This window comes from Loxodonta africana, chromosome 2 (assembly GCF_030014295.1).
Source record: "Loxodonta africana isolate mLoxAfr1 chromosome 2, mLoxAfr1.hap2, whole genome shotgun sequence".
Classification (NCBI taxonomy): domain Eukaryota; kingdom Metazoa; phylum Chordata; class Mammalia; order Proboscidea; family Elephantidae; genus Loxodonta; species Loxodonta africana.
In genome coordinates, this window is record NC_087343.1 from 157,644,266 (window position 1) to 157,669,594 (window position 25,329).

A 25,329-nucleotide genomic window follows, 5' to 3' on the forward strand; every position below is an offset into this window, starting at 1 on the left:
ATAACCTGGATGCTATGCATCTGCTTAGTCAATCCAAAATGCCATAGCTTCTTATTTAACTCACACACTGGACCTAGGTTCAAGATAGTCCCGAAGAAATCCTAAGAGACATGGATCAGTTTGGGGTATGGTTAGGGGGATATGCAGAGACACAGTTATTTGGGAAATTTGTTTCCTTGGGACTAACTGAGGACCATGGAGACAGAAGAAGGGTGGGAGGAGGGAGGAGGGCAGGAAAAATTGTATACCCTGTAGTTTATTTTTAGTTATGCATGTCATAGTGTATATTTAAAAATAATTTGTGAAATTTTTTCAGTCTTTTATGACATTTTTCCAAAATGTGCTTTGTTTTAAACTGGAGAAACATAATCTTCCTTCCTTCCTTCCTTCCTTCCTTCCTTCCTTCCTTCCTTCCTTCCTTCCTTCCTTCCTTCCTTCCTTCCTTCCTTCCTTCCTTCCTTCCTTCCTCCCTCCCTCCCTCCCTCCCTCCCTCCCTCCCTCCCTCCCTCTCTCCCTTCCTTCTTTCTTTCTTATCATGCCATCCTAGTGATTAAATATTAAAGTCAGATTCCTATGACTAACCCTGTCCAGTAGACAGAGCGTACCCTAAACTTAGAGCCAAGCTGATTGAGTTGGCTGTATTTTTTCCTATTCCCATCTTTACCGTGGCTGTTTATGAGGGGGTAATGCTGAATTGGTTGGTGAGAATTAAAAAATTATCAAAACTGAAATGCACTGAAAGACCTCTGGAATCTATTCCCTTCTGCCAACCTTTGCTCCTATTTCCACCTGATGTTTATTCCTGGTAGACAGCTCTGGGGAGTGGGAAAGTACATTCCTCACAGTCAGAGAAGGCACTTTTCCTCACAAGATTTCAGTGGTGGCATCCTGGTCTTTTTAAGAGCAGCATAGAGTGTATCAGGGTTGATTTCCCAGTATCGGTTGGTTGTGATCTTTCCCACCCCAAGCCAGTCATGGTAATTCCATCTCCCTTGCCATCAGTTGGCTTAGGTGTGGGCAAGCTAGGTCAATTTGGTCTTCTGAGATTTGCCTCAAGCTCTTGAGAAGCCAGTCTCTCTGAGACTCAATTTCCCCACCCATAAAATGGAAACGATAATAGTATCTAACTCTATGATTGTTCTTTAAAATGTGCCCACCTTTTGATCCAGACATCCTACTTCTAGGAATTATGCTGAAACCATAATTAGGGATGCATGCAAAGAGATAAAGAAATAGCTGTAGATAAATGTCCATCACAGTGCTGTTGATAATCGGGACCCTAACTAAACAAGAGTGTAGTAGCGGTTAGTTATGAAGTATCTATTCCAAGGAATAAATACCATGAAGCCATTAAAAATGATGTGATGTAGAAAGTCGTTTATGATATTTATTTCATAAGCAGCAGGTTGTTTTCCAAAGATAGGTATAGAGTGATACAGACACAAATACAAATGTAAAGACAGATATATGGACTCAGGCAGGATATTCACCACAAGTTTTTGGTGGTTAGAGAATCTTAGAATCTGTAGCAGAAATATTTTTTTTTAAAAATTATAAACTTCTAAAAACTATTCAGGAATACACATTTAATGGTATTTTTAAGGCAGAAAGTACAGATACAAGAAAGAAAATAAAAGAAAAAAATCACGTCTAATCTTACTAACAAAATTTTAACAAAAGCCTGGGAGAATTATCTTTCAAATTTTAAAAATGTTTACGTGTGTGTACACATGTGTGTAAAATTAAGGTGAAATTCACATCGCATAAAATTAACCATTTTAAAGTGTACAACTCAGTGGCATTTAGTACATGGATAATGTCGTACAACCATCACCTCTATCTAGTTCCAAAACATTTCCATCACCCCCAAAGGAGACCCTGTACCAATTAAGCAACTGCTCTCATTATCCCCTCCCCTCAACCCCTGGCATCAATCTACTTCCTGTCTCAAAGGATTTTTCTGGCTATTTCACATAAATGGGTCATGACCTTTTATGTCTGGCTGCTTTCATACAGCATAACGTTGTGAAGGTTCATCTACCTTGTACATGTGGCAGTGCTTCTTCACTCCTTCTATCAAATCTTAAAATGTATTTTCTATTAATAAGCATTTTGAAATATTTAAGATACATTACATTGCTGGTATAACTTTTAAAGCTACTGAACATATATATTGTAAAGTTATTTTGCCACAGATGTGCTGAGACTCTGATTCGGCTCCATTCAGCAAATATTTATAAAGGGCCTGGTGGCACAGTGGTTGAGAGCTATGGTGAGCCACAGCTGCTAACCAAAAAGTCGGCAGTTTGAATTCTCCAGCCGCTCCTTGGAAGTCTCATGGGGCGGTTCTACTCTGTCCTATCGGGTCACTATGAGTGGGAATCGACTCGATGGCAATGGGTTTGGTTCACAAAAACACATATAGTCTGCCCTGTTAGAGTTTAGACTGTTTCAGATTATTCCAAAACAGAGAAAAGGGATATGCATTTCAATCTGGCAAGGGTGACAACTGATTATTCTTCGTTTCCACGCTTTCGCTCTTCGCCGAGGGTAGCCTGTCCACAGTAGATGAGCCACAGGCTGGCAGAGCGATGCATTAGCCCTGTAATGTCCATCAGCCTTCATCTTTACCGTTCATCCCCTGATGAAATACGTAGAATTGAAATAAAAATGAAATGTATGCTATTCCAATGCGGCTTCAACATCAGTCCCCTCCCCCATTTCCAGTCGGATTGCTGTTCCTAAGCCCTTCCCATCGAGGAACTCTGCCTCTGCCTATGAAGGGAATCCAGGTCTATTTTAAGGTCTTAGTTCCGCTGGTTTACTGTATTGATATTGTCTCAAAATGGAATGTACTTGCAGACTAATTTCAAGGGGAAAATGAGCACACAGAAGAAGAAAAAAATATATATGTATTTTTCTTTTTCAAACGGGAAGGGGCTCACTAGGGAGAGGTAAAATAATCCATCATTGGCGAAGTGCTCCAGGGCCCTCCCTTGGAAAGGGCTGTGCAGGGCTCCTGTTTATCCCTTTTCCTCGCACTTCTCATGGCATTTGGAATGGTGTTGAAATTCTCTATAAAAACACAATGGCAACACTGTGAGGGGAAGTGACAAGTCAAAAGAAACATGTTTTGATTCTTAAGAAAAGCTGTCACATATGTCTTCCTAAGCAATCTTTTAGGAAGTTTTTAATAATTATACTTCCACTAATCGCCTTAAGTCAAAAAGTGTAGGTAGGAAAGAAGAGTGCTAATGATAGTAGAAGGCTGGAAAGATAAAAAAGGAGTGAAGGAAAAAAAGTTATAAAAAGCGTGGCAGTACAGTTATAGCCTACATTCAGGGCAATGTTGGAATAGTGAGAAAAGTTGACAAAAGATTCTTTTGAATTGGTGGTGATGGTGAGTGGGAATATTTTGGGGTTTTGTTTTAGATGGCTGTGATGAGAGACTAGTAGAGAACAAAAAGTAGAAATATCAAATATGCTGAAATTAAAAAAAAGCACATTGGCATTAATGGGTCAGATTCATATAGCATCCATCTGTAGCTAGACATAACCATTCATAAAATCTAGTCTCTTGCCAACAGAAATCTTCTGCCAAATGCAGCCCGTTTGCAGTATCTTAAGCTATAGACAGATGTTTTACTGTAATGGCTTTGGGGCTTCTGTTGCATGAATGAGTTTTCAGTTGCTGCCAATGATAGCACATAAACACACTAAACCCACCATCAGTTTTGTTATCAGAGAGTAGCTCAAGGATTTAGAAACTATAGCTACCATTTTTTAAAACTTGGATAGCAGGGACAACTGCTTCAGATTTATGAATGCTTTTACTTCAAAATGATGACACCTAAGATGTGGTTAAAACAGATTGACGGTGCTACCCTACCTTGATTGGAAACCGGGGGTGATGTTTGTCCTTTTTAAGATTACGACATCCTCATAGTGGTGAGTTGTGATTCATATGGGTAGTCGATCTGGACTTAGAGCCTCCTAAAGTATTTTTGTTCTAAATTGTAGTTGTTATAGTAGCTGCTGTTGTAATAGTAGTAGTAATAATAATTAGCAATTATTGAGGGCCCACAGCACACCAGGCACTGTCAATTATTTTCACATTGAAAGGACCCCAGAGTTGGTGTTTGGTATGTATTGTTTTATCATCACAGTTACGCATTGAAGTAGCTGTTATTATTATTTCTGCGTTTTACAGACTAGAAACTGCGGTGTAAAGAGATCACTTAATTTTTTTAAGACCATACAGCAGTACATAGTGGATTTTGAATTAGTCTGATACTGGGTTCTATGCAGTTAAATGTATTAATTTAACAGAATCACAGGAAGGACTGGAATTGCCTGAATAATTTCCTTCTCACTTTCATTTCACATTGAACAAAAGAAATTTGGTAATTGCCAAATTTATTAACGAATGCAGGTGGTTAATACAAACAGTAAAGTATCTGGGGCTAATGGAAGTACTTTGTGTGTATGTGTGTGAGAGAAAGAGTCAGACAGAGAAAGAAAAGGAGACTGGGAGACATGAGTACTTTGGGAACACTGGGAAAGCTCAACCACAGCAAATTGAGATAAACCATAGCTGTCTTGGGAGTACTTAAAAGTTCTGGCAGAGGAAATTTCTCACATAATGAGTTTTCAGGCTGTGTCATCTGTCGTTCTTGGAGTCTACACACTTGGTGAAGGACCACAAAAGCATACATTCTGCTCTAGTTTAGGAGAGGTTGTTCAGGCAGCCCCGTAGCAAAACTGTTGCTGAAGACTGGACCATGAACTCCGAGAGTACCCTGTGTCCAATCTCTGGGTATCACTCAGCTTGTTTCATGTTAGGCACTTTGGGCTTTTTATTGGGGATGGGGAAACTAGAGGATGGAATGGTGTCAGGATTATATATGAAAGAAATCTGGCTATGCTCTTAGCTTAGTTTCACTTCCCTTAAAAGTAGAGAAGCTATAATTTTATTTGGGTACACAACACTTTTTTGTCATATGCTGAAATGTTCTTAACATGTGTGCACAAGCACACATGTACACACATGCGGCACATAGTATAAAATGAAAAATAGCACATTTAAACCTTGGGAATTTCATTCTGAATAATAGACTAATAAAAAGAGCTGAACCCCACCTTTTTTCTTATATCTCTGTCTTCCCTTCCTGCCAAAGCTTTTGTTCTACTACAGCTTCAGTAGAGATCTGTGATAAATTGTATGGGTGTCTTAAGATAACCAAACCACATTAGTTGCCATCAAGTCGATTCCAACTCATAGCGACCCTATAGGACAGAGTAGAACTGACCCATAGGGTTTCTAAGGAGAAGCTGGTGGATTTGAAGTGCTGGTAATAACAGATAGATTTGTTCTAAAAACTATGGTGATCTTTGTGGCTCGTGGAAATGTCCAGACTTTTGCCATTTATTAGACTAATCATTCTGCATTTTGGGTTGTCTGTTTGGGGTCCTGCTAGTCAAAGATATTTTAAAGACAAAAGCATCGCCACAATGTAAATGCCATGGTGGGCAGACCCATGTTTCATGAAGAACATGTTTCATGATGCCTCCAACATCATGTGATTAAATTTGGAACATTAGAGTCATCACCAAACACCCTCTCCTGACCCCTTCTTCCAGTAAATTCCACTGTGGATCATCATCCCTGAGCAAATTTAAATGTGCATAAACATACACTCTGAATGTTTTTATTTATTTATGTTAAAGGTCCCTTTCTTTTTTCTCACTTATTTCCAAGCTGGAAGTATCTTTATTTTTTTCTAAGCATAAGTGATATACTGCTTGTTATACAAATTTAAGTAATGGATAAGTATACAACTGATAAGTATATAAAGTAGAAAATGGATGTTATTTGCTGTCTTAGTCATCTAGCGCTGCTATAACAGAAATACCACAAGCAGATGGTTTTAACAAAGAGAAATTTATTCTCTCACGTTCTAGTAGGCTACAAGTCCAAATTCAGGGCATCAGCTCCATGGGAAGACTTTCTCTCTCTGCTCTGGAGGAAGATCCTTGTCATCAATCTTCCCCTGGACCAGGAGCTTCCCACTCAGGAAACCCCGGTCCAGAGGATGTGCTCTGATCCTGGTACTGCTTTCTTGTTGGTGTGAGGTCCCCATGTCTCTGCTTGCTTCTCTCTTTTATATCTCAAAAGAGATTGGCTTAAGACAATATCAAATCTTGTAGATCTCATCAATATAATTGCCACTAATCCATCTTATTACATCATAGTGATAGGATTTACAACACATGGGGAATCACGTCAGATGACAAAATGGTAGACAATTATACAATACTGGGAATCATGACCTAGCCATTTTTGGGGGACACAGTTCAATCCACGACACTTGCAGTCTCACTTCAAATATTATAATGATGATAATAAAAATTAAAATAACATATATATTTTTTAAGTGCTGTATGTAAAACCCAGAACCAAACCCACTGCTGTTGAGTAGATTCCGACTCATAGCGACCCTATAGGACAGAGTAGAATCGCCCCATAGAGTTTCCAAGGAGCGCCTGGTGGATTTGAACTGCAGACCTTTTGGTTAGCAGCCATAGCTCTTAACCACTACACCACCAGGGTTCCACTACATGTAAAGCTAAGCTTATTTCTCACAATAATTAGAAATGAAGTAGGGACCATCATTTCTCCATTTAGTACGTGAAGGACCTGAGGAACAAAACGTTAAGTAGCCTGTACAAGGCTACACTAATAGTAAGTAGTGAAGCCAGACTGTGAACCCTGGTAGCCTAACTCCTACCTCTGTGTTCTAATTACTACATGTATTAAACTGGATCAAGGCTCACCACTGGGAGCGCTATTGAATAAGTTAAAGGAGATCATGAAAGATGAACTATGCATGCCTTAAACATTTTATATTAATTTAATATGTACATTAATTACCTAATCATTGCTGCAACATCAATTGAAAATGGCTACACTAATTGGCCTTAGTCTTTATTAAATAAACCACACCCACAATAAAATTTTCAATTATTATAACTTAATAAGTAAATGCTAGAGGGGTTTCTTTTTTTTTTTAAGTCTCCTTTGTGGAATCTTCCCAAGGTAATTAGTTTTAGTAGAAACAACTCTTTTTCTTTTTGTTCTTATATTTTATCAGTTCATGTAATTTTTAAAGAAAAACTGAGCCATTACAATATCAGATGCAAAATTGGCTTTAAGCAGTGTTGGGACAAAAACAGCTGATTTTCTGTTAGCACACGATACAATAGGTGAGGTCAGATGTGTCTGGGGCGTACTTCTCTAAACACTTGGCTGTCCTGCGCATCAGCCTGAGCATTTCATTGAGGGGAATAGAGCCTGTAGATAAATTGAAAAAGTCAAGATCAGTGAAGAGAGCTTCTGTAGTACCAGGTACAGTAGTGGAGTTACCTAGCGTGCTTAGAAGTGGCATGCCAAAGGCACTCTCTGAAGGGGATCTGTTGCTTTCTTTCCATGCCCTTTCATCTAGAAGTGTGTGCTTATTAAAGCCTCTTTGCTTGCTTCTTTTTCATTTTTTGCATGTAAATTTGTATATATCGCTTATTTCAGTTCATCTTGGCAACCGAGTCTTCAAAAACACGAACATTAAAGAGTACGGTGAATTTCTCAGGAAGAAAATATTCTAAAGCCACTCACATGAGACTGGGCCAACACTTGTAAAATGAAGCAGACACTTGAAGTAATTAATCACATAAATCTAGACATTAAGAACTGCTTTTGAGAGAAAGTGCTGTTATTTTCACTTGTTTTATCAATAGCAGTGTTTCTCAAAGTGTGCTGTACAGACCACCTGTTACCAGAAAATACCTGGGCTACTTCTTAAAATGCAGGTTTCTGGGCCTCAGAAGTTCTGGGGATGAGGACCCAGGAATCAGCATTATAATAGTTTTCAAGGGCTGCTGTAACAAAATATGTAAACTGGTGGCTTGTAAGAACAGACATTTGTTGCCTCATAGCTCTAGAGACTAGAAATTCAAATCAGGGTATCAGCCATGTTGATTTCTTCTGAGGGCTCTGATAAAGAGCCTGTTCCCTGCTCTCTTACCTTCTGGTAGCTCTAGTCATTCCTTGGCTTGCAGCTGCAGCATTACATGGTATCCTTCCTTTGTCTCCCTGTCTCTGCATATCTTCTCTTTGATATAGACACCAGTCATATAGGATTAGGAACAACGTTACTTCAGCTTGACCTCATGTTAATCTAACTGATACCATTTTCAAAGACCCTATTTTCAAGCAAGATAATGTTCACATGTACAAGGGTTAGGACTTCAACATCTTTTGGGAGAACACAATTCGATCCATAACAAGCATACTATGGGAACCACCGGTCCACCAGAGAAAGCCTAAACTTACTGACATGGCCTAAGAAGCTCTATATGATCTAGTCTCTGCCTCACCATTTACCCAAGCAACCTACCAGGCTTTGAACCTTCCATGATGTTTCAGGCATCAATTCCCGTGTAGTTCTTTCCTCTTCTTGGAAAGATTACTCTCACCCTCTCCTTTGCTACCCCACTGAGAAAATCCCTTCAAACCCTTTTTCGTTCTCTCTTTTCTCCAATCCTTTCTTGGACTTCTTATCTCCTAAAGCAGAGCCGATGAGTTCCTTTTCTCTGCCCTCCTTGTGCTCTCCTCAACAGACAGTGCATCGTATACCTATTATAGCATGTACTGCACAGTTTTGCTATTACGCTATTGCTTGTTTGTCTCTCCTGTGAAATCCAAGAGGCCAGAGATGGAGTTTTATTTGTCTGCATTTGCCCAGAGTCTATCCCCATCCTCTGTGAATAATAATGATCAACAAATACTTGCTGAACAAGTGAACAAATAATCTGGGGTGTACATGTTTTCCACTTGGTCTCCCACCAATGCTGAGACTGGAAGGCATGTATGTTCGCTAGCTGCAATGCGTTCTTCTGGCTGTGCAAAGCTTCCTTTCAAGCCCAGTTGGGGTAGAATAAAGGAGAAGGAGGCTTCTTGCAGTGGTCATCCTTACAAATCTCTTTCTAGCCTTGAAAGGGGGATCAAAAGCACAGCCCCAAGTTGCCCGTTCATGACTTTGTTATTATCTTCCCTTTGCAGCTAGGGCCTAAGAGGAGGGTTTTATGTACAGGAAGTCCCCTACTTATGACAGGGTTCCATTCCAACGACTCTCCCCTAAGTCAGTTCTGATGTAAATCGAATACCTCATTTTTCTTTTTAGTTTTCATTATTATTGCCTTTTATTATAAGTATCTTTATAAATCCAACCTTTATTTGCCTTTGGGGATTGGCATGAGAATGGTAACACAGAAAATTACATGCTGCAACATTGCACGTAGCACGTATTACTAATGATAAGCTGTTAAAAAAAAAAAAAGGACAGTCGTAAGTGCAGGTCGTTGTAACTCGAATACATCATAGATGAGGGAGTACCTGTATATATTACCACAGACTTTGATCTAACTTGTTTGATGTGGATAGTATTTTATTCACAATACATTGTCAATGAGACTATCGTATAAAGCAGTAAGAGATGTCTGTGCGACAGACAGGTGATGGTGAAGAAACCTGTGGGTTTTTTTCATTAGGCACAATGTATCCTCAGCAGATACTGGTCTGCGTGCATAATGTGACTCTTAAGGAGCCACAGCAGATGCTCTCTGTTAGAGTAAGTAATTGCATTACCTTGCCACTTTCAGACTCATTAAAGGGAAGCCTGAACTCTCCCATCAGTTTTATGCAGCCTGCTCACATTCAGAAATGTTTCTCTGAGGTCGCCATTCCGCCAGGCTTTCCATCTCATTGACCCTGCCTGGCAGCTGGAGCCTAAATGCTTCTTAGCACATGCCTCTGCCTGCCCTGTGTGTTTGCAGGACTCCTTCACAAAGAAAGGGAAGCTCTTTGAGGATGGAGAGACCATCTTTGTATTCCTTACTGGGATGTTCCCCGAAGTGAAACACGTGTACCACTGATGATTTTAGATGGCTCACAGATAAACATTTAAACTTTTTAATTGTCATATATTTATTTTAATAGCTGTTAGGAAAAAATAAAATTAGTACACTAAACCTGTATCTTCACAGGTTGGATGTTTAAAAGGAGGCTAAAGTGGGTATTCAAAGTTTAAAGGAAATTCTAAGAAAATAGTATTTAAGGCCGTATGAGGGAATGGCTCGAATAATTAAGATGCTATTCCACCAACTAAAATGTGGGAAACACTGTGATATGGCATAGTTCCTGATAGAGAGTAGGCACTTCATAGATACTTATTGGGATGAATAATAAAAATAGGAATAATAACTAAAATGTATTGTATGCCTATTTTTGCCGAGTCATTGTGCCAGGAGTTGTACATACAATATTCTACTTGATTCTGACCTGTAGAAGGTGCTATTTTGTTTTATTTTACAGATGGAGGAACTGAGGCATAGAAGATAACTTGCGCAGGGTCACACAGCTAGTGGTTCTGCCACTACATCCCATGGCCTCAAGGGTACCTCTGTGGATTCCTACATAATAAATATTAAAAGTTATGTTGGAGAATTTATTTCTAGTTCCACATGACTTCCCTAAGGTGGTAAAAAAAATTTTAACACGTGAAAGGTTGGCTCAATTACCTTTGCTGTGATGCTCATGCTGCCAGTATCATGCACGCATTCAATAAATTATGTCAGTACTTGCCTGCTTAGCCAACACCAGCGTGTTGTAAAGTCTCACAAGTCCCAACAGAAGCCCAACTTCTCGTCTCTTCTTCTAAGTTCTCATCTCACGCTTTCTCTCACCGTCACTCTCAATGTTGTGAGAACGTGATGTCATGGCAGATAATAAAATTTCCAGGAACCTCATTATATGCTGACCCAAACAGTGCTGTATATCAAATAACTTTTATGAGAATGCCAATTACTTTGGAGAGCTGTGTTGCTTGACTTGAAAAGTGGCTCTCTCCGATGGTCACAAAGACACAAATGGCAGAGGAGCCATGTGAAGACTCTGATGGAAAGCGAAATAAGATACTTTTTCAAAATTGTTGTCGGGTGCCTTTGAGTCAATTTTGACTCATACCCACCACATGTGTTACAGGGTAGAACTGCTCCATAGGGTTTTCTTGGCTGTAATCTTTATGGAAGCACATCGCCAGGCCTTTCTCTTGTGGAGTCGCTGGGTGGGCCAATCTCTTGGTTTTCAGCCAAGTGCTTAACTACTGTACCACCAGGCCTCCTCAGTTGGGTGCTGTTGTTGTTGTTGTTAGGTGCCGTCAAGTTGATTCCAATTCATAACGACCCTATGTACAACAGAACAAAACACTGCCTGGTCCTGTGCCATCCTCACAATTATTGATATGCTTTTGAGCCCATTATTGCAGCCACTGTGTCAATCCATCTCATTGAGGGTCTTCCTCTTTTTCGCTAACCCTCTACTTTACCAAGCATGATGTCCTTCTGCAGGGACTGATCCCTCCTGATAGCATGTCCAAACTATGTGAGACATAGTCTCACCATCCTTGCTTCTAAGGAGCTTTCCGGCTATACTTCTTCCAAGACAGAATTGTTCATTCTTTTGGCAGTCCATGGCATATTCAATATTCTTCACCAACACCATAATTCAAAAGTGTCAATTCTTTGGTCTTCCTTACTCATTGTCCAGCTTTCACATGCATATGAAGTGATTGAAAACACCATGGCTTGGGTCAGGCGCACCTTAGTCTCTAAGGCAAAATCTTTGGTTGGGTGCTAGTCGGCATCAAAAACTGTTTCTGGGAGAGAAAGTGGCACCACCAGGACTCCTTTTTCTTCAAAATTACTATACTATTTTATGTTGGCTATTTTTTTTAGTTTTTATTTTACATATGAGTGCACAAATGAATTAATAAATATTATCCATTGCTATTGGCCTATTTTGCTTTTATTACTACAAAGTTATACATTTAAGTTGAGCAAAAGTAGCCCCCTTCCCCCCTTTTGCTTTATATTCAGGCGCATGTGTTTACAGTGTGTCTGTGCTATGCCAAGTGCGTTGATGTATTAGCCAGGGCAGTAGAAACGGGCCAGATATTAATTAACTCTCACGATCTGCTAAATAAAATTTGGCTACATTCTCGAAAGCAGCTCTCAGATCTTTGGGAAATCTCAGGACACCAGTAGCTCCTAATTTACCCCAATTGCAATCTTTTAAATTTTATGACTACATGTATTTTCTATGATTAGTCCTTACTCTGTGAAGTCATAGGGCAAAAAAGGGAAACATTTGGATGCAGAACATATTATAGATTTTTCTTAGTTTCGTTGAGATTATGAATGGTTCTTTACATTCTGATTTCTTTTGTGTGACTCATTTGCTCCCTGTGAGAGGACCTGAGTGTTAGTGTGGAATAATTTCAGAGCTGAGCGACATTTCTTAAAAGATGAGGATGGTTATTTGTCTCTTCATTTGTTTTTAACTTTTGCCATGATAGTTTCAGGGAAGAGATGGGTCAGACAATAAGTAGATAATGGAGACCATGGACATTTCATATATAATGCAAGTGCCAATTCCTGGCAAAAGTCTTGCTAACACATGCAGGAAAGCCAATGATCTCATCATTGATCATGATAATGGGAAGGAATATTTGAAAACCTTTCTTCTGGAATTCTCAAAATGCCTGTCATAGATCACCTGCTTCAAAGTCACCTGGAAGCTTCTTAAAAAATACAGATTCCTGGGCTCATTCTAGGCCATCTGAATCAGAATTTCTGAGGGACGCCAGCCAAGAGAAATTTTTAAGAAGCGCTATCGGGTAGTTCTTATGAATTCTTAGGGTTTGATAATAACTTTAATCCCTTCATCTAAAAATCAGCCAGTTGCCATTGAGTGGATTCTGACTAATGGCAACCCCATGCGTTTCAGAGTAGAATCCTGCTCCACAGAGTTTTCATGGCTGTGACCTTTTCGAAGCATATCACCAGGCCTTTCTTCTGAGATGCCTCTAGGTAGGTTCAAACAGCCACCCTGTCTGTTACTAGCCCAGCACTTAACCATTTGTGACACCCAGGGAATCCTTAATCTCCTGATAGTGTACGGTACCTAGAACATAGTATGTTGATAAGGTGATTTATCAATGTAAACTAGACAGTAAAGAACTAACCATCCTGCTTGGCTATACAAATCCACCTAGCTGGGTTGCGATTTTTAAATTCACTTGACATGCATCTTTCTGCCTCAGCTGTATAGTTATGTAACTTAATTACTTCTTAGTTTGATTTGACGGCCTTATTCTATTAGATAAGATGTGTTAATTACTCTGATGGCAATATGTGGTAATAATGGCTCAGTGTTACATTAATAATTTCAAGATCATGAATAATATGCAACACCTCTGTGTCTGAGTCATTATTAATTTGTTTCACCAGTGCTGAAGTGTTTAAAATTCAGTTTCAAGCGTGTCTACTCAGAGGAAGAAAGAATAATACGTGTATTGAAAAACCTCCCCTTTATTCTGCTCTCTCCTTGCTATCACAATTAGCTGTATATTGTACCTAATTAGTGAGGTAAAAATCCAATTTTATTTTATTTTTAAAAAACACAGGTAAATCAAAACAAAGTCTGCTGATAAAGAAGGGGACAGAATAGGGGCAATATAAATCTTGCGCAGTTGTGTCACTTACAACGAATCTCAAGGGATAAGAATAACTCTGTAAGCAGGATATTTTTATCAGCTCGAGTTTGTGATCAGACAATTTAAAATCATGCCTCCTCACCTAATACGCACACACACACACATACACAGACACACACACACATATGTACACACATCTGCTCTTCAGTTGTATGATGATTTAGCAATTGCTACCTAGACAGGAAGTATCCCTGGGTGTAGCAAATGGTTGATGTGCCTGGCTGCTAATTAGAAAGGTTGGAGGTTTGAGCCCTCCCAGGGATGCCTTGCAAGAAAAGCCTGGCAATCTACATCTGAAAAAATCAACCACTGAAAACCCTACGGAACACAGTTCTATTCTCAAATACATGAGGTTACCATGAGTTGCAGTCAACTCGATGGCAACTGGTTTTTTGTTTGGTTTACCTAGATAGAAGAAGACATTGGTGGTTCAGTGGCAGAATTCTCACCTTCCATGTGGGAGACCCGGATTGGATTCCTGGCGAATGCACCTCTTGTGCAGCCACTACCCATCTTTCAGTGGAGGCTTGCATGTTGCTGTGATGCTGAATAGGTTTCAGCAGAGCTTCCAGACTAAGACAGACTAGGAAGAAAGGCTTGGCTATCTACTTTCAAAAATCAGTCAATGAAAACTCTGTGGATCACGATGGTAATCCACAACCAATCGTGGGGATGGTGTAGAACCAGGCAGCATTTCATTTTGTTGTGTATGGGCCAACTTGATGGCCGTTAACAGCAACCTAGACAGAAAAGAAGGGTAGTAGACAACGGACAATCATTCTATCTTTTTTTCCTGGTAATAGCTAATAGCACCCTGATACAGAATAACCCCTCCCTTTACTCTGTGAGGGGACACCTTTCAAGATCTGTAGTTGGGCAGCAAACCAAGGACTGACCCATCAGCATATTTCATATCCCTGGGAATTGTGATTGCCTTAAGCTTGCCCGAGTTGGTTCAATCATAGATAATCCTAGGACTTTCTAGACCAATCAGGAAAAGATATGTAATGAGAAGGTGGAGCATAAACTTGGGGCACCTAACACCCATTTTGCCACTGTGAAAGGAATGTTTACCTTCACCAAAAAAAGCAAGGGTAAGAGAGTAGGGCCTGATACAATCCCCAATGGCAGAATTTAAGCCCCTGAATCTAGCCATGCCTAAAACCACTATATCATCAAAATATTTTCTTTCTTGCTTGAACCATTGAGCTGGGTTTCTGTTCTTTGCAACAACTACAACAACAAGACATTAAAAAAAAAAAAAAACCTTACCTTATCTCAAGAGTTACCCAGAATTGGAATGGGTTTGCACTGAGTCATGCATGCATACCCCTAGATCTTCATTATAAGTAATGGAACAGGTAAGTAGCTGGCCTGGGTTAGAGGTAGGATGACCATATAATGTATCATCCAAATCAGAATAGTTTTTTTCTTTTTTTTTTTATCTCTTTTAATAGGGTTTTAAAAATATATAAGAGTAGAGAAAACAGTATAATAAACTCCTATGAAACTGTCATGGAGCTCCAACAACCATCTATCCATTGGCCAATCCTGCCTTATTCACATCCCACTGACTCTCCCCACCCCTTACTACTATTTTGAAGTTAATTTTAGACATCATCATTTCACCGGGTACAATTTTGAGAGGGAAAAGGAGGGACTATTGATAAAGATGACAGGACAGCAAGTATAAACTAAGAAAATCTCAGAGAAATTGAGATTGATAGAATGGAATAGATTGAAAATAAATGGATTAGAATCCATAATCTCAGCACCATACTGTAGCTAATGAAACAGTGGACCTGCTGGAATGCTAAAAAGCCTTGAGAACTTTTTCTTTTCTACCATCTTTTATTGGTTATCTAAATGTTTTATTGGTGTTTGTGGATTGTGCAAATGGTTAACTCATTTGGTTGCTAATTGAAAGGTTGAAGGTTTAAATTCACCCAGAGGTGCCTCAGAAGAAAGGCTTTGTGATCTACTTCCAAAAAATCAGCCATTGAAAACCCTATGGAGTAGAGTTCTACTCTGATACTTATGAGGTCACCATGAGTCAGAATTGACTTGACGGCAACTGGATAAATGTTTTATTGCATACTCTGTTAGTCCAGGCCCTCCAAGAAACAGATGACAAACTGGATTAAATGTACAAGAATATCATTAGGGAAAAATGCCCATGAGAGAAGACGTGGAAGAAGTGGAAAAGGCTGAGAGAATAACTAGACCATGATGCAAGTATGACCTCATGGGAGGTAGAGAGGAAAGGAAGATCGGGTGGAAGTGTCCTCAATTTGGCAAAGCCTAAGTCAGCTGTGAAAGGAGTCCTGTATCCTGGGAATTGACCTACCCTAGTATCCCTGCTGCCTGCCCTTGGCTGGGAGCAACCCATGGAAAGTGTGGCCTCTGCATAAACGCAGTGATGGGTTTTGGAATGCAGCGCCTGTGGCCCTTGGTCACTTTTGCTCCCTTTGTTCGAAGTTTGTGAAGCATATTCTCGTGGCTGTCACATATACCAAGACTTTCTTCTAAATGGTCTCAATATATTATAGCATAGTGATTAAAGACACAGATTTGGAAGTCAGAGTAGCCTGGTTTAAATGTTAGTTCTACTGCTTACTAAGTGACTGTGGGCAAGTCACTCAGCTTCTTGAAATGGGATTACTTGAAATGAGGGTAACAATACATGAGATGAAGATAACAGGAGTTCCTTATGTCAGGGGGTTGTTGTGATGATTAAATGAGATAAACTAGACACAGTGCCTGGTGTATAGTAAGTGCTCAATAATTGTTAATGATGTTGATGATGATAACAAACATGAAGACTTTGTGAGTAGGCTTATTTATAGACCTTTAGCCCCAGCTCCATATTTTTTAAAGACTATATCTGAACAATGGATATGAAATGACTGACTTTAAATTATGCAGGGTTTTTTGGCCCAATCCTTCAAGTCTGTTACATTTTGTTTGAGTACCGAAATCATTCTGTCCATCTGGGATTCTTCCTCCCCTTCTCTTCTCCTTTATCTAGTTGCTTCCTCCTCATTCCTCAGGCTTAAGAATAACTCATTCAGGTTAAAACTTCCCTGACCCCACAGTCTAGTAGGGTTCTTTTTTTAATACAGTCTCAAAGACTTGTATCCCTAAAACTGCATTTCTTTTTTACATAGCACTTCTATCCATGCTTAATTATATATATATTTTAAGATGAATATTTGATCAATGAATGTCTTCCCCATGTATGAGTAAGGATCACATCTAACTTAACTTGCAATTTTAACCCAATTCCTAGCATAGCTCTAATGTTGAAAGTACTCAGTAATATTTGTTGACTGGATAAAGTTCATCTCCTCCTCAGAAATAAGAGACCTTTGTCAATTAATTCTTTGTAGCCCATTCATAGGATGATGATTATAAATCTAGTTTTTCAATTCATTGCTACAAAAAGGAGAAGATATCTGACTAGTTCTCTGTGCAAAGTACTCCATGTCTTATGCTATCACCACTAGGGAACTATGTTTGGTGTCAGAGCATTGTCTTGGGTCAGCACCCATAAGGCGAGATGCCAGGCTGGTGAGGGAAGCATTATTGTCAGCTGCAGTTAGGGATTTAAATTACTCAGATGTTTTCCCTATTGATGATGAACTTTTCCCCAGTAGTCCTCAAAATTTAATGTTTGAGAAGTACCCAGGTAGCCTGTTAAATATGAATATTCCCAGACCCCTCTGATACTCAGGACTGACAAGCATGATGCACTTGAGACCAGAACCTGATGACTTATTTCTCCTGTTCACAATGGTGAATTTCAAATATTTTGGACCACACTGAGGAGTAACGTTCTCCGTGGTTATCTACTCTACCCTTTGCCACTCTCCAGTGGAAAAATAACTTAGTGAAGACAATGTATTTTACCTTGCTATGGGTATGTGGGTATAGGGTGGGAAAGAGTAGGTGGGTTATATGTAAAATACATGCATTTATAAATACAGGTGCAATCTTAAAAGCTTATGACTGACCAACCAAGATACAATAATTGGTCTCTGTTTCCCTGGAATAGCAGAGGAAAAAAGAGACCCAGAAATCAGAAAAGGAAATGGACTGCAGGTCCAATTGTCTCCAAAACCTACTACCTCTAGTATTACGAGACCAGAAGAAATGGATGATACTGGCTACTGTTACTGAACGTTTTAAGCAAGGACCCAACAACTGAACCCTGATCAAAAGGGAAAAAAGTACAGAACATAACTTTAAACTCATATGGAAAGCAGACTTACAGAATCCTTTGAAATTTGGGGAACCCCCGAAACTAATGCTTGGAAATAATCTTTAAACCTTGAACCAAAACTATCCCATGAAGATGGCATTAAACTAAACAATAGCTTAGCCCAATTTGTTAAAAAGGTTTGCCTTTAGCATAGCGTTCTTGTAAAGAATTATCTATATGAGTTTAATTTGACAACAGTTAATCTAAAGCACAGATGAGAACTGTAAGGGGCAGAGAGCCTAGATTAATGGTGATGAAACAATATGGGTAGAGATAGTGAGAATGATGTTGCAATGTGATGTATATAACCAAGGTCATTGAACTGTTCATGTAGAAATTGTGAACAGATGTATGTTTGGTTGTGTATATTGCCACCAAAAATAAATAGTCAATTAAGAAAAAAAAAAAGAAATAGGGGTGTTAAGTGATTTATATTTGACTAAGAATTAAAGTCTACTATTTAAAAATTAAAAAAAGAAAAATTACAAGCCCAATTTCTATTGATTAAAATTTTCATCACTACACACAGTACACAACAAATACATTGATGATAAAAAAAGCTTAACTGAAAGCAACTTATTATAATTAAGGTTAGTAGTAATATAAGTTAAAATCGTGATCAATTTATGACAACACTGATATATTTTGCCAATAGATCACAGACTCTATGAGGTCAGAGAGTCTGTCATTTTCGTTTACCACTGTATCACCTACATTTAGCACTGCGGTTGGCACATAGTACGTACTCAATAAATATTTGCTGAATGAATGAATGTATTGACAGCAGTGCTCTGTTTCAAAATTGAGGCAATTCCTGTTCTCTGTATGTACATGATTTGCCATGTAATTTGTAGTCCAATGGTTATTAAGTACTAATAACAGGTTGCTTTTTGTTTATATATAAATATCATGTTGTATTGTTATTGTTGTTAGCTGCTTTTGAGTTAGCCCTGACTCATGGTGATTCTGTGAACAATGAGATTCGGCCATTTTGATCCATATAGTATTCACTGACTGATTTTCAGAAGCAGATCACCAGGCCTAACTTCCTAGTCCATCTTAGTCTGGAAGTCCTGTTGAAACCTGTGTAGCATCAAAAAATATGTAAACCACCACTGGCAGAGAGTGATGGCTGCGCTTGAGGTGCATTGGCCAGGAATTGAACCTGGATCTCCCTTATGGAAGGCAAGAATTCTACCACCGAACCACTAGGAGATTACTAGTAAGTAATCCTTAGTCATACACAAAAATAAAAGTATTGGGAAGAGTGTGCCATTTGCTCATGAACTGAAGGAAGCATTTATACCTTTGGATAACTTTGAGGACATTTCTGGAACCCTGCTTTGAAAACCCTGGTCGAGGCTATGTGTCAGTGTTGTAAACCAAGTCTCACCCATAAAACTGAAAATCATCTCTCATGATCTATGCTAAGACCAAGAACCTTTCTATCATTCTTTTCAGCCTCTATTCTGGACAAAGTAGCCATATTTGTTGGATTCTCACCTTATAGCTACTTCTTTGGCTTCTGAGACTATGTCCATTTTGTTTCTTCTTTTCACTTTGTACAACTTCCATTTTGACTTTTTTTTTTTTTTAAGAAACCAAAATCCTGCATCTTTATTTGACATGCCATTTCTCCCAGATGACCACTACTGTTAAAGCCTCAACATGCCTCAATTTTGCCTAATTCTTTACTCTGTGTCATTAATTGACTTTATTTTGTCTTTGACATATCAGGAATCAAATTTAAAGCAATAAGAATTGTCATAAATATTTCGTCCTCAAATTCCACGCAAAGCTTTAAGTAACCTGACATGTATTATTTTACCTGCAGTGTGTTGCTTAAGTCTCTCCTTTCCACGCTGAGTAGATGCTGTGGTAATTATTTTGGGGACTTCAAGTTGTATGAGCTGTTCCACTAACGGTTTGCAGTTACGTCTTTACATATCGTAGTACGTAAGATTTCGCTACTGTTAAAATGAAAGCAGCTGTGTTTGGGGATTCAGGGAACTGGCTTAATGCTCTAATTTTTTTCTCAGCACTAGTTGCAAGCTAGTTCTGTGTGACTTTTGTTGCCTGCCTGCTTCCGAAGTCAGTCTCTTTCCATGGATTGAAACCTGGGAGTGGTTTATGGAGAAGTGGTTGTTAGAGACCGCACTGTCTCCTCTCCAGCCCCCTCCCTAACTCCCACATTCTCCTACACTTACCATAAATGTAACAAAATTGTTCCTGAGACTCCAACCAGGATTTTCTGAGCAGGCTGAAAGTCAATGGGCATCTTTAACGTCTCCCTAGGAAGCAATCGGATGATTCCATTTATTAGCAACGACCAGACAAATGGACTTCTAAAGCACTCATCAAAAAGGCTTTTGTTCTTTTGGATATATACCTAGGAATGGAATTGCTGGGTCATACGGTATTTCTAGTTTTAGATTTTTAAGGAACCACTACACTGTTTTCCACAGCAGATGTACCATTTTGCATTCTCACCAGTAATGGATAAGGGTTCCAATTTCCCCACATTCTTGCCAACATTTGTTATTTTCTGTTGATTTCTTTGTTTGTTTTTATTTTAGTCATCCTTGTGGGAGTGAAATGATATCTCATTGGGGTTTTATTTTGCACTCTCTGATGGCTAATAATGGTGAGCATCATTTTATGTGTTTGGTGGCCATTTGAATGTCCTTTTTTGTGAAATGTCTACTCAAATCCTTTGCAAGTTTTGATTGGGTTATTTGCCTTTTTGTTGTTGTCAAAGTTTTATATATATTTTGGTTATTGGATTCTTATTGGATATATGTTTCCTAAGTTGTAGCTTGTCTTTTCACTTTTTTGGTAAAGTCTTTCGATGAATGAAAGTTTTTGCACAGCTGATTAATGTAATTACTGTCAATAAACTGTACACCTATGAAAAGGTGAATTGGCAAATGTTGTGTGATAGATATATTTATCACAACAGCCAGAAAAAAGAAAAAAAAGAATAGCTGCTGAGGCTGCTTATATAAAATTAAACACCTCACGGGATTAGGTTCTTGGTTTGGAGTTTTAGGGTCATGGTTTCATGGGACAGCCCAGTTAATTGGCCTAGCAACATGTTCAGTCCTGTTCTACTTCCTCATTCATTGTGTAGTGCCTAGGGTCTTAAAAGCTTGCAAGTGGCCATTCGAAGTACAGCAGTTGGCCTCTATTTGCCTGGAGCGACAGAGGAAAAATGAGAGTCAGGAAGGGGAGGAAGATCTGGAATGTGTGGCTAATTGCCTCTAGGAACAACTGCCTCCTTTGTCATGAGACCAGAAGAACTGGATGGTGCCTGGCTACTATTACTGAACATTTTGGTCAAAGATTCTATAGAAGAATCCTGATCAAAAGGTGGAAAATATAGAACAGAATTTTAGATTCTCATGAAATCCAGATTTTTGGAGCCATGATAGCTGGATGAACCACTGAAACTATTGTCCTGAGATACTCTTTAAGCCTTAAACCAGAAATATTCCCTGAAGTTTTCTTAAAACCAAATAGTAGTTTTGCTTAACTAGTAAAGATGTCTACTTTGAGCATTGTGCTCTTTTAAGATCTTTCTATACGGGATCAAATTGACAAAAGCAACTCAAAAGATTAGATAGGAAATGTAGGGAACAGTGAGTTTATATAAATGAGGAAAGAACAACTGCAAAAAGGAGGGTAAGAATGGTTGCACAACTCAAAGAATATAATCAATGTCTCTGAATTGTATATGTTGAAATTGTTGAATTGGTGTATATTCTGCTGCATATAGTCTCAAAAACAACAAAAATAAAATAAATTACATGTACATAAGATTTTCATGTTTAAGAGTTTGTCTTTGTATGCTGGTTGTGGGTGCAATGACAGAGTTTTATAAACCAGGCCTCTTCCCTCCGATTACTTGGATGAAAAATGATGATAATTTTACTGCAAATACACACATGCGCATACACACATACGTGGTTCTTTTCAACCCCTTGCCACTACTCTTTTCCAAGCTGTTATCTTATGCCAAGATTCCTGATTTCTTTAACTGACTTCTCTGTAGTTTCTTTGACTCCAGGTGAACCACTTTTGTCTCATGGGAGAGCTGATCATGTTGCAATGTTGATACGCGTCCTTCAATGACTCCATATTGCCATCAGGATAAAATCTAAGTCCTTCAACAGGGTTCAAAGGCCTTTCATGACCTCTGCTTCCATCTTCTCACCCACCCTCCTTACTTCCTCTGCCTTTTCCCTCCCCATCTTGGATTCCATGCTTAAGCTGTACAGAATTATGTGCCATGTGCTCTCCCATTTCTGGTCTTGTCCAAATTATTCCCTTTGACTGGAACACTCTCATTTCCTTCTTTTCTTATTCTCTTTATCCCTTTCAGCTTATCTACTCATTACTTCTTTTTCTAGTCTCAGCTTGGGCATGTCAGCCTTCAGAGGGACGCCCTGATAAGCCATCTTGCAGAGGCAGCTTGCCCATGAGCTTTCAGAGCCCATGTACCTTCCCCATCCATCATAACCCTTGTCACATTGTGTCATAACTGCCTGTTGACTTGCCTGTGTCCTTTCCTTCTCCTGTCTGTGAAGACTGTAACTTGGAAACTATGCCTTGTTTACTGCTGAATCTCCAGTGTCTAGAATAATGACTGACATATAGTAGGCATTCAGTAAACACTGTTCAGTGAATAAAAGTATTTGTGTAGAGGCTCTGCAATATATAAATATTTTTATGTGTATCCCATTTCATATTTATAAAGAAGTAGGCTATTAATAAATGATAATAATAAAAATCAATAAAATTATTTTAATTATTGTTATTTTAATGATATGGTGGAGTGTTCTGTCATAGAACTGAAGTCATCCATCGAGGCAGCTTTGTATATGTATGTATATATATATGTCAACAGTTTGAATTCTCCAGCCTCCCCTTGGAAACCCTATGGGCCAGTTCTACTCTGTCCTATAGGGTACCTATGAGTAGGAATTGACTTGGCAGCAATGGGTTTTTATATGTGTATATATTTTTTATTTATACGTAAAAAATAGACTCAAGGGCACTGGGTTATATTTTTTATTGTGGTAAATATATATGTGAGAAAACATTTGCTGTTTCAACATTTTTACATGCACAATTCAGTGACATTAATCACATTCATCTTGTTGTTCAACCAGAGGCAATTTAACAACTGAAATTGTTAAAGGAAGACATCAAGTGGTACAAATATGTGACTGTATATTTCTACCAGTTACCATGGGATTTCTGTCTTCAAAAACTCCCTAAGATGGACCCTTAAATATATGACAGTAAAGTCCATGAAGTGAATTAACTTTGAAAGAATAACAGTAAATATAGAATATCAATGTGATCAGCAATGATGAGAGAACAGAAGGAGAAAAATACAAAATAATTATTTGTTAGAGGAACACGTGCCTATCTATACTGTAAGGTTTTTTTTTTTTTTTTTTTTAATGCTTATAGCCTTTTCCATCAGGTATTCTAGTTTGTGATGAGTTGAAATATTTTGCCTCTAGCTTATCGACCTCCACTCAATGTGTGTGAGCCAAAGTATTAAAATTGAAGTGGAAACATTTGTGTCACAGATCAAATTGGACCTTATAGCTAATTGTGTCTCCTAGTCTCAGTATATACCACCCACAGAAACCCTGGTGGTGCAGTGGTTAAGAGCTACAGCTGCTAACCAAAAGGATGGTAGTTTGAATCTACCAGGTGCTTCTTGGAAACTCTGTGGGGCAGTTCTACTCTGCCCTATTGGGTAACTATGAGCTGGAATTGACTCTACGGTAATGGGTTCTTTTTTTAAATTCCCTTATTGACTGAAGACAACCACGATGAAATTTTTATGGATACTTCTGAGCCAGGCTATTGCCTGGTTTGAAAATCAGTTTGGATTCACTCAAAGTAAAAAAAAAAAAAACAATGAGGTCGGGGGTGGGAGGGCATAGTTTATTTTTTTTCTGCCTCCAAATCATAGTTCCCAAGTTATGGTCTTCATGGTCAGGGGGGAGAGGGAGACACTGAAATTCTTTTGGAGAAGAAATTAACCCAAGAATTTCAGAAAACAGGCCTTAAAGTGTTTCATAAATTCTTCACATTAGTAATGATAGGCTCTACAAAACAATTATGTGTGCTTGTAATCAAAAGTTTTCTTGTCCCTACAGTATAATGTTATGGCCAGATTTTGATGTGCTTGAAATAATTAAATATACCAAATAAAAGACAAAACAAACAAGCAAAACCCATTGCCATTGAGTCAATTCCAACTCATGGTGACCCCATATGTTACAGAGTAGAACTGAGCTCCATAGGTTTTTCTCGGCCCCAGCCTTTATGGAAACAAGTTTCCAGGCCTTTATTCTGTGGAGCCACTGGGTGGGTTTGAACTGCCAATCTTTCAGTGAGAAGTTGAGCACAAACCATTTGTGCCACCTATGGCCCGTCTTGAAATAATTAAGGTACAGTAAAATTAAATATTGTATGATTTCTGAGGAAGTTGGGAGTTTTGAGAACAACTGAGCATAATAGAGTGAGGGAATTAAACCATCCACTTTGAATTTGTTATTGGAAGCAAAAGTATTTAGAGCAGGAAGCTGTGGTGGCAGTTTTGGCAATGGTGGGAATTGTGCCTCTTGGTCCTTCCGTGACAGGCTTTCCTTAGAGAAGTATTTAGCGCTCTCAGAGCTGTGAGTCAGAATCAACTCGACGGCGGTGGGTTTGGTTTTTTGGTTTGGACGGAGGTGTGACCTGAAGCTAAGAGTTATGTTTTAGTTCTTTATCAAATTTGGAAATTATTTGTTCTAGATGGAGCCCTTCCCTTTGCTATGAGTCTATTCTTACTTGTTGTGAAGGTTCAGTAGTTACCCAAAAATACTTCTAGAATATCTTTCTGCCTTTCTGCCTGCTGGTGCCAGCCAAATGTTTGCTCTTTCTTCAACTGTTACCTTTGTTGGATGACTTTCCTAATCTTTCTCTCTCCCTCCTTCCCATTAGAATTCAAGAACCCTAACTTGTGTTTCCATGGCCTCCAGCATAAGGCTGTGTACACTTGCCACACTGTATGTATAAATCATTTTATTAAATGTTTTTATATACATATGTCAGATCTTCTTATTGATAATTGCTATTAACATTTTCTTGTATATAAGGAGGCATTTTTGTATATTTTGCATATTGCTGATTATATGTAATCAAATATAAAAAGATTTCAAAAGCCATACTCAAAAGATTATATTTTAGGCAATTTTTTCACCCTGATTCTTATTTACTGTGGAAAAAAAAAATTTACTGTATTTCGTATATATTTCTATTAATACATATATAGATCCACCTCATTCTTTTAAACAGCTATTTAATAAATAATTCTATTTTATAGATGTTTTATAA

The 25,329-nt window shown here is 38.6% G+C and overlaps 1 protein-coding gene across 2 annotated transcripts in view; it reads left to right on the forward strand.

Moving 5' to 3' along the window:
- KCTD16 (potassium channel tetramerization domain containing 16) overlaps positions 1-25,329 on the forward strand; it is a 335,835-nt gene that overhangs the window by 135,375 nt on the left and 175,131 nt on the right. Inside the window, exon 3 of one of the 2 annotated variants that reach the window (XM_023550283.2) lies at positions 4,513-4,540. The exons of the other annotated variant lie outside the window; for it this stretch is intronic. Coding sequence (XP_023406051.1) covers positions 4,513-4,540 — 28 coding nt within the window. The remainder of the gene's footprint in view (positions 1-4,512; positions 4,541-25,329) is intronic. 2 annotated transcript variants of the gene reach the window in all.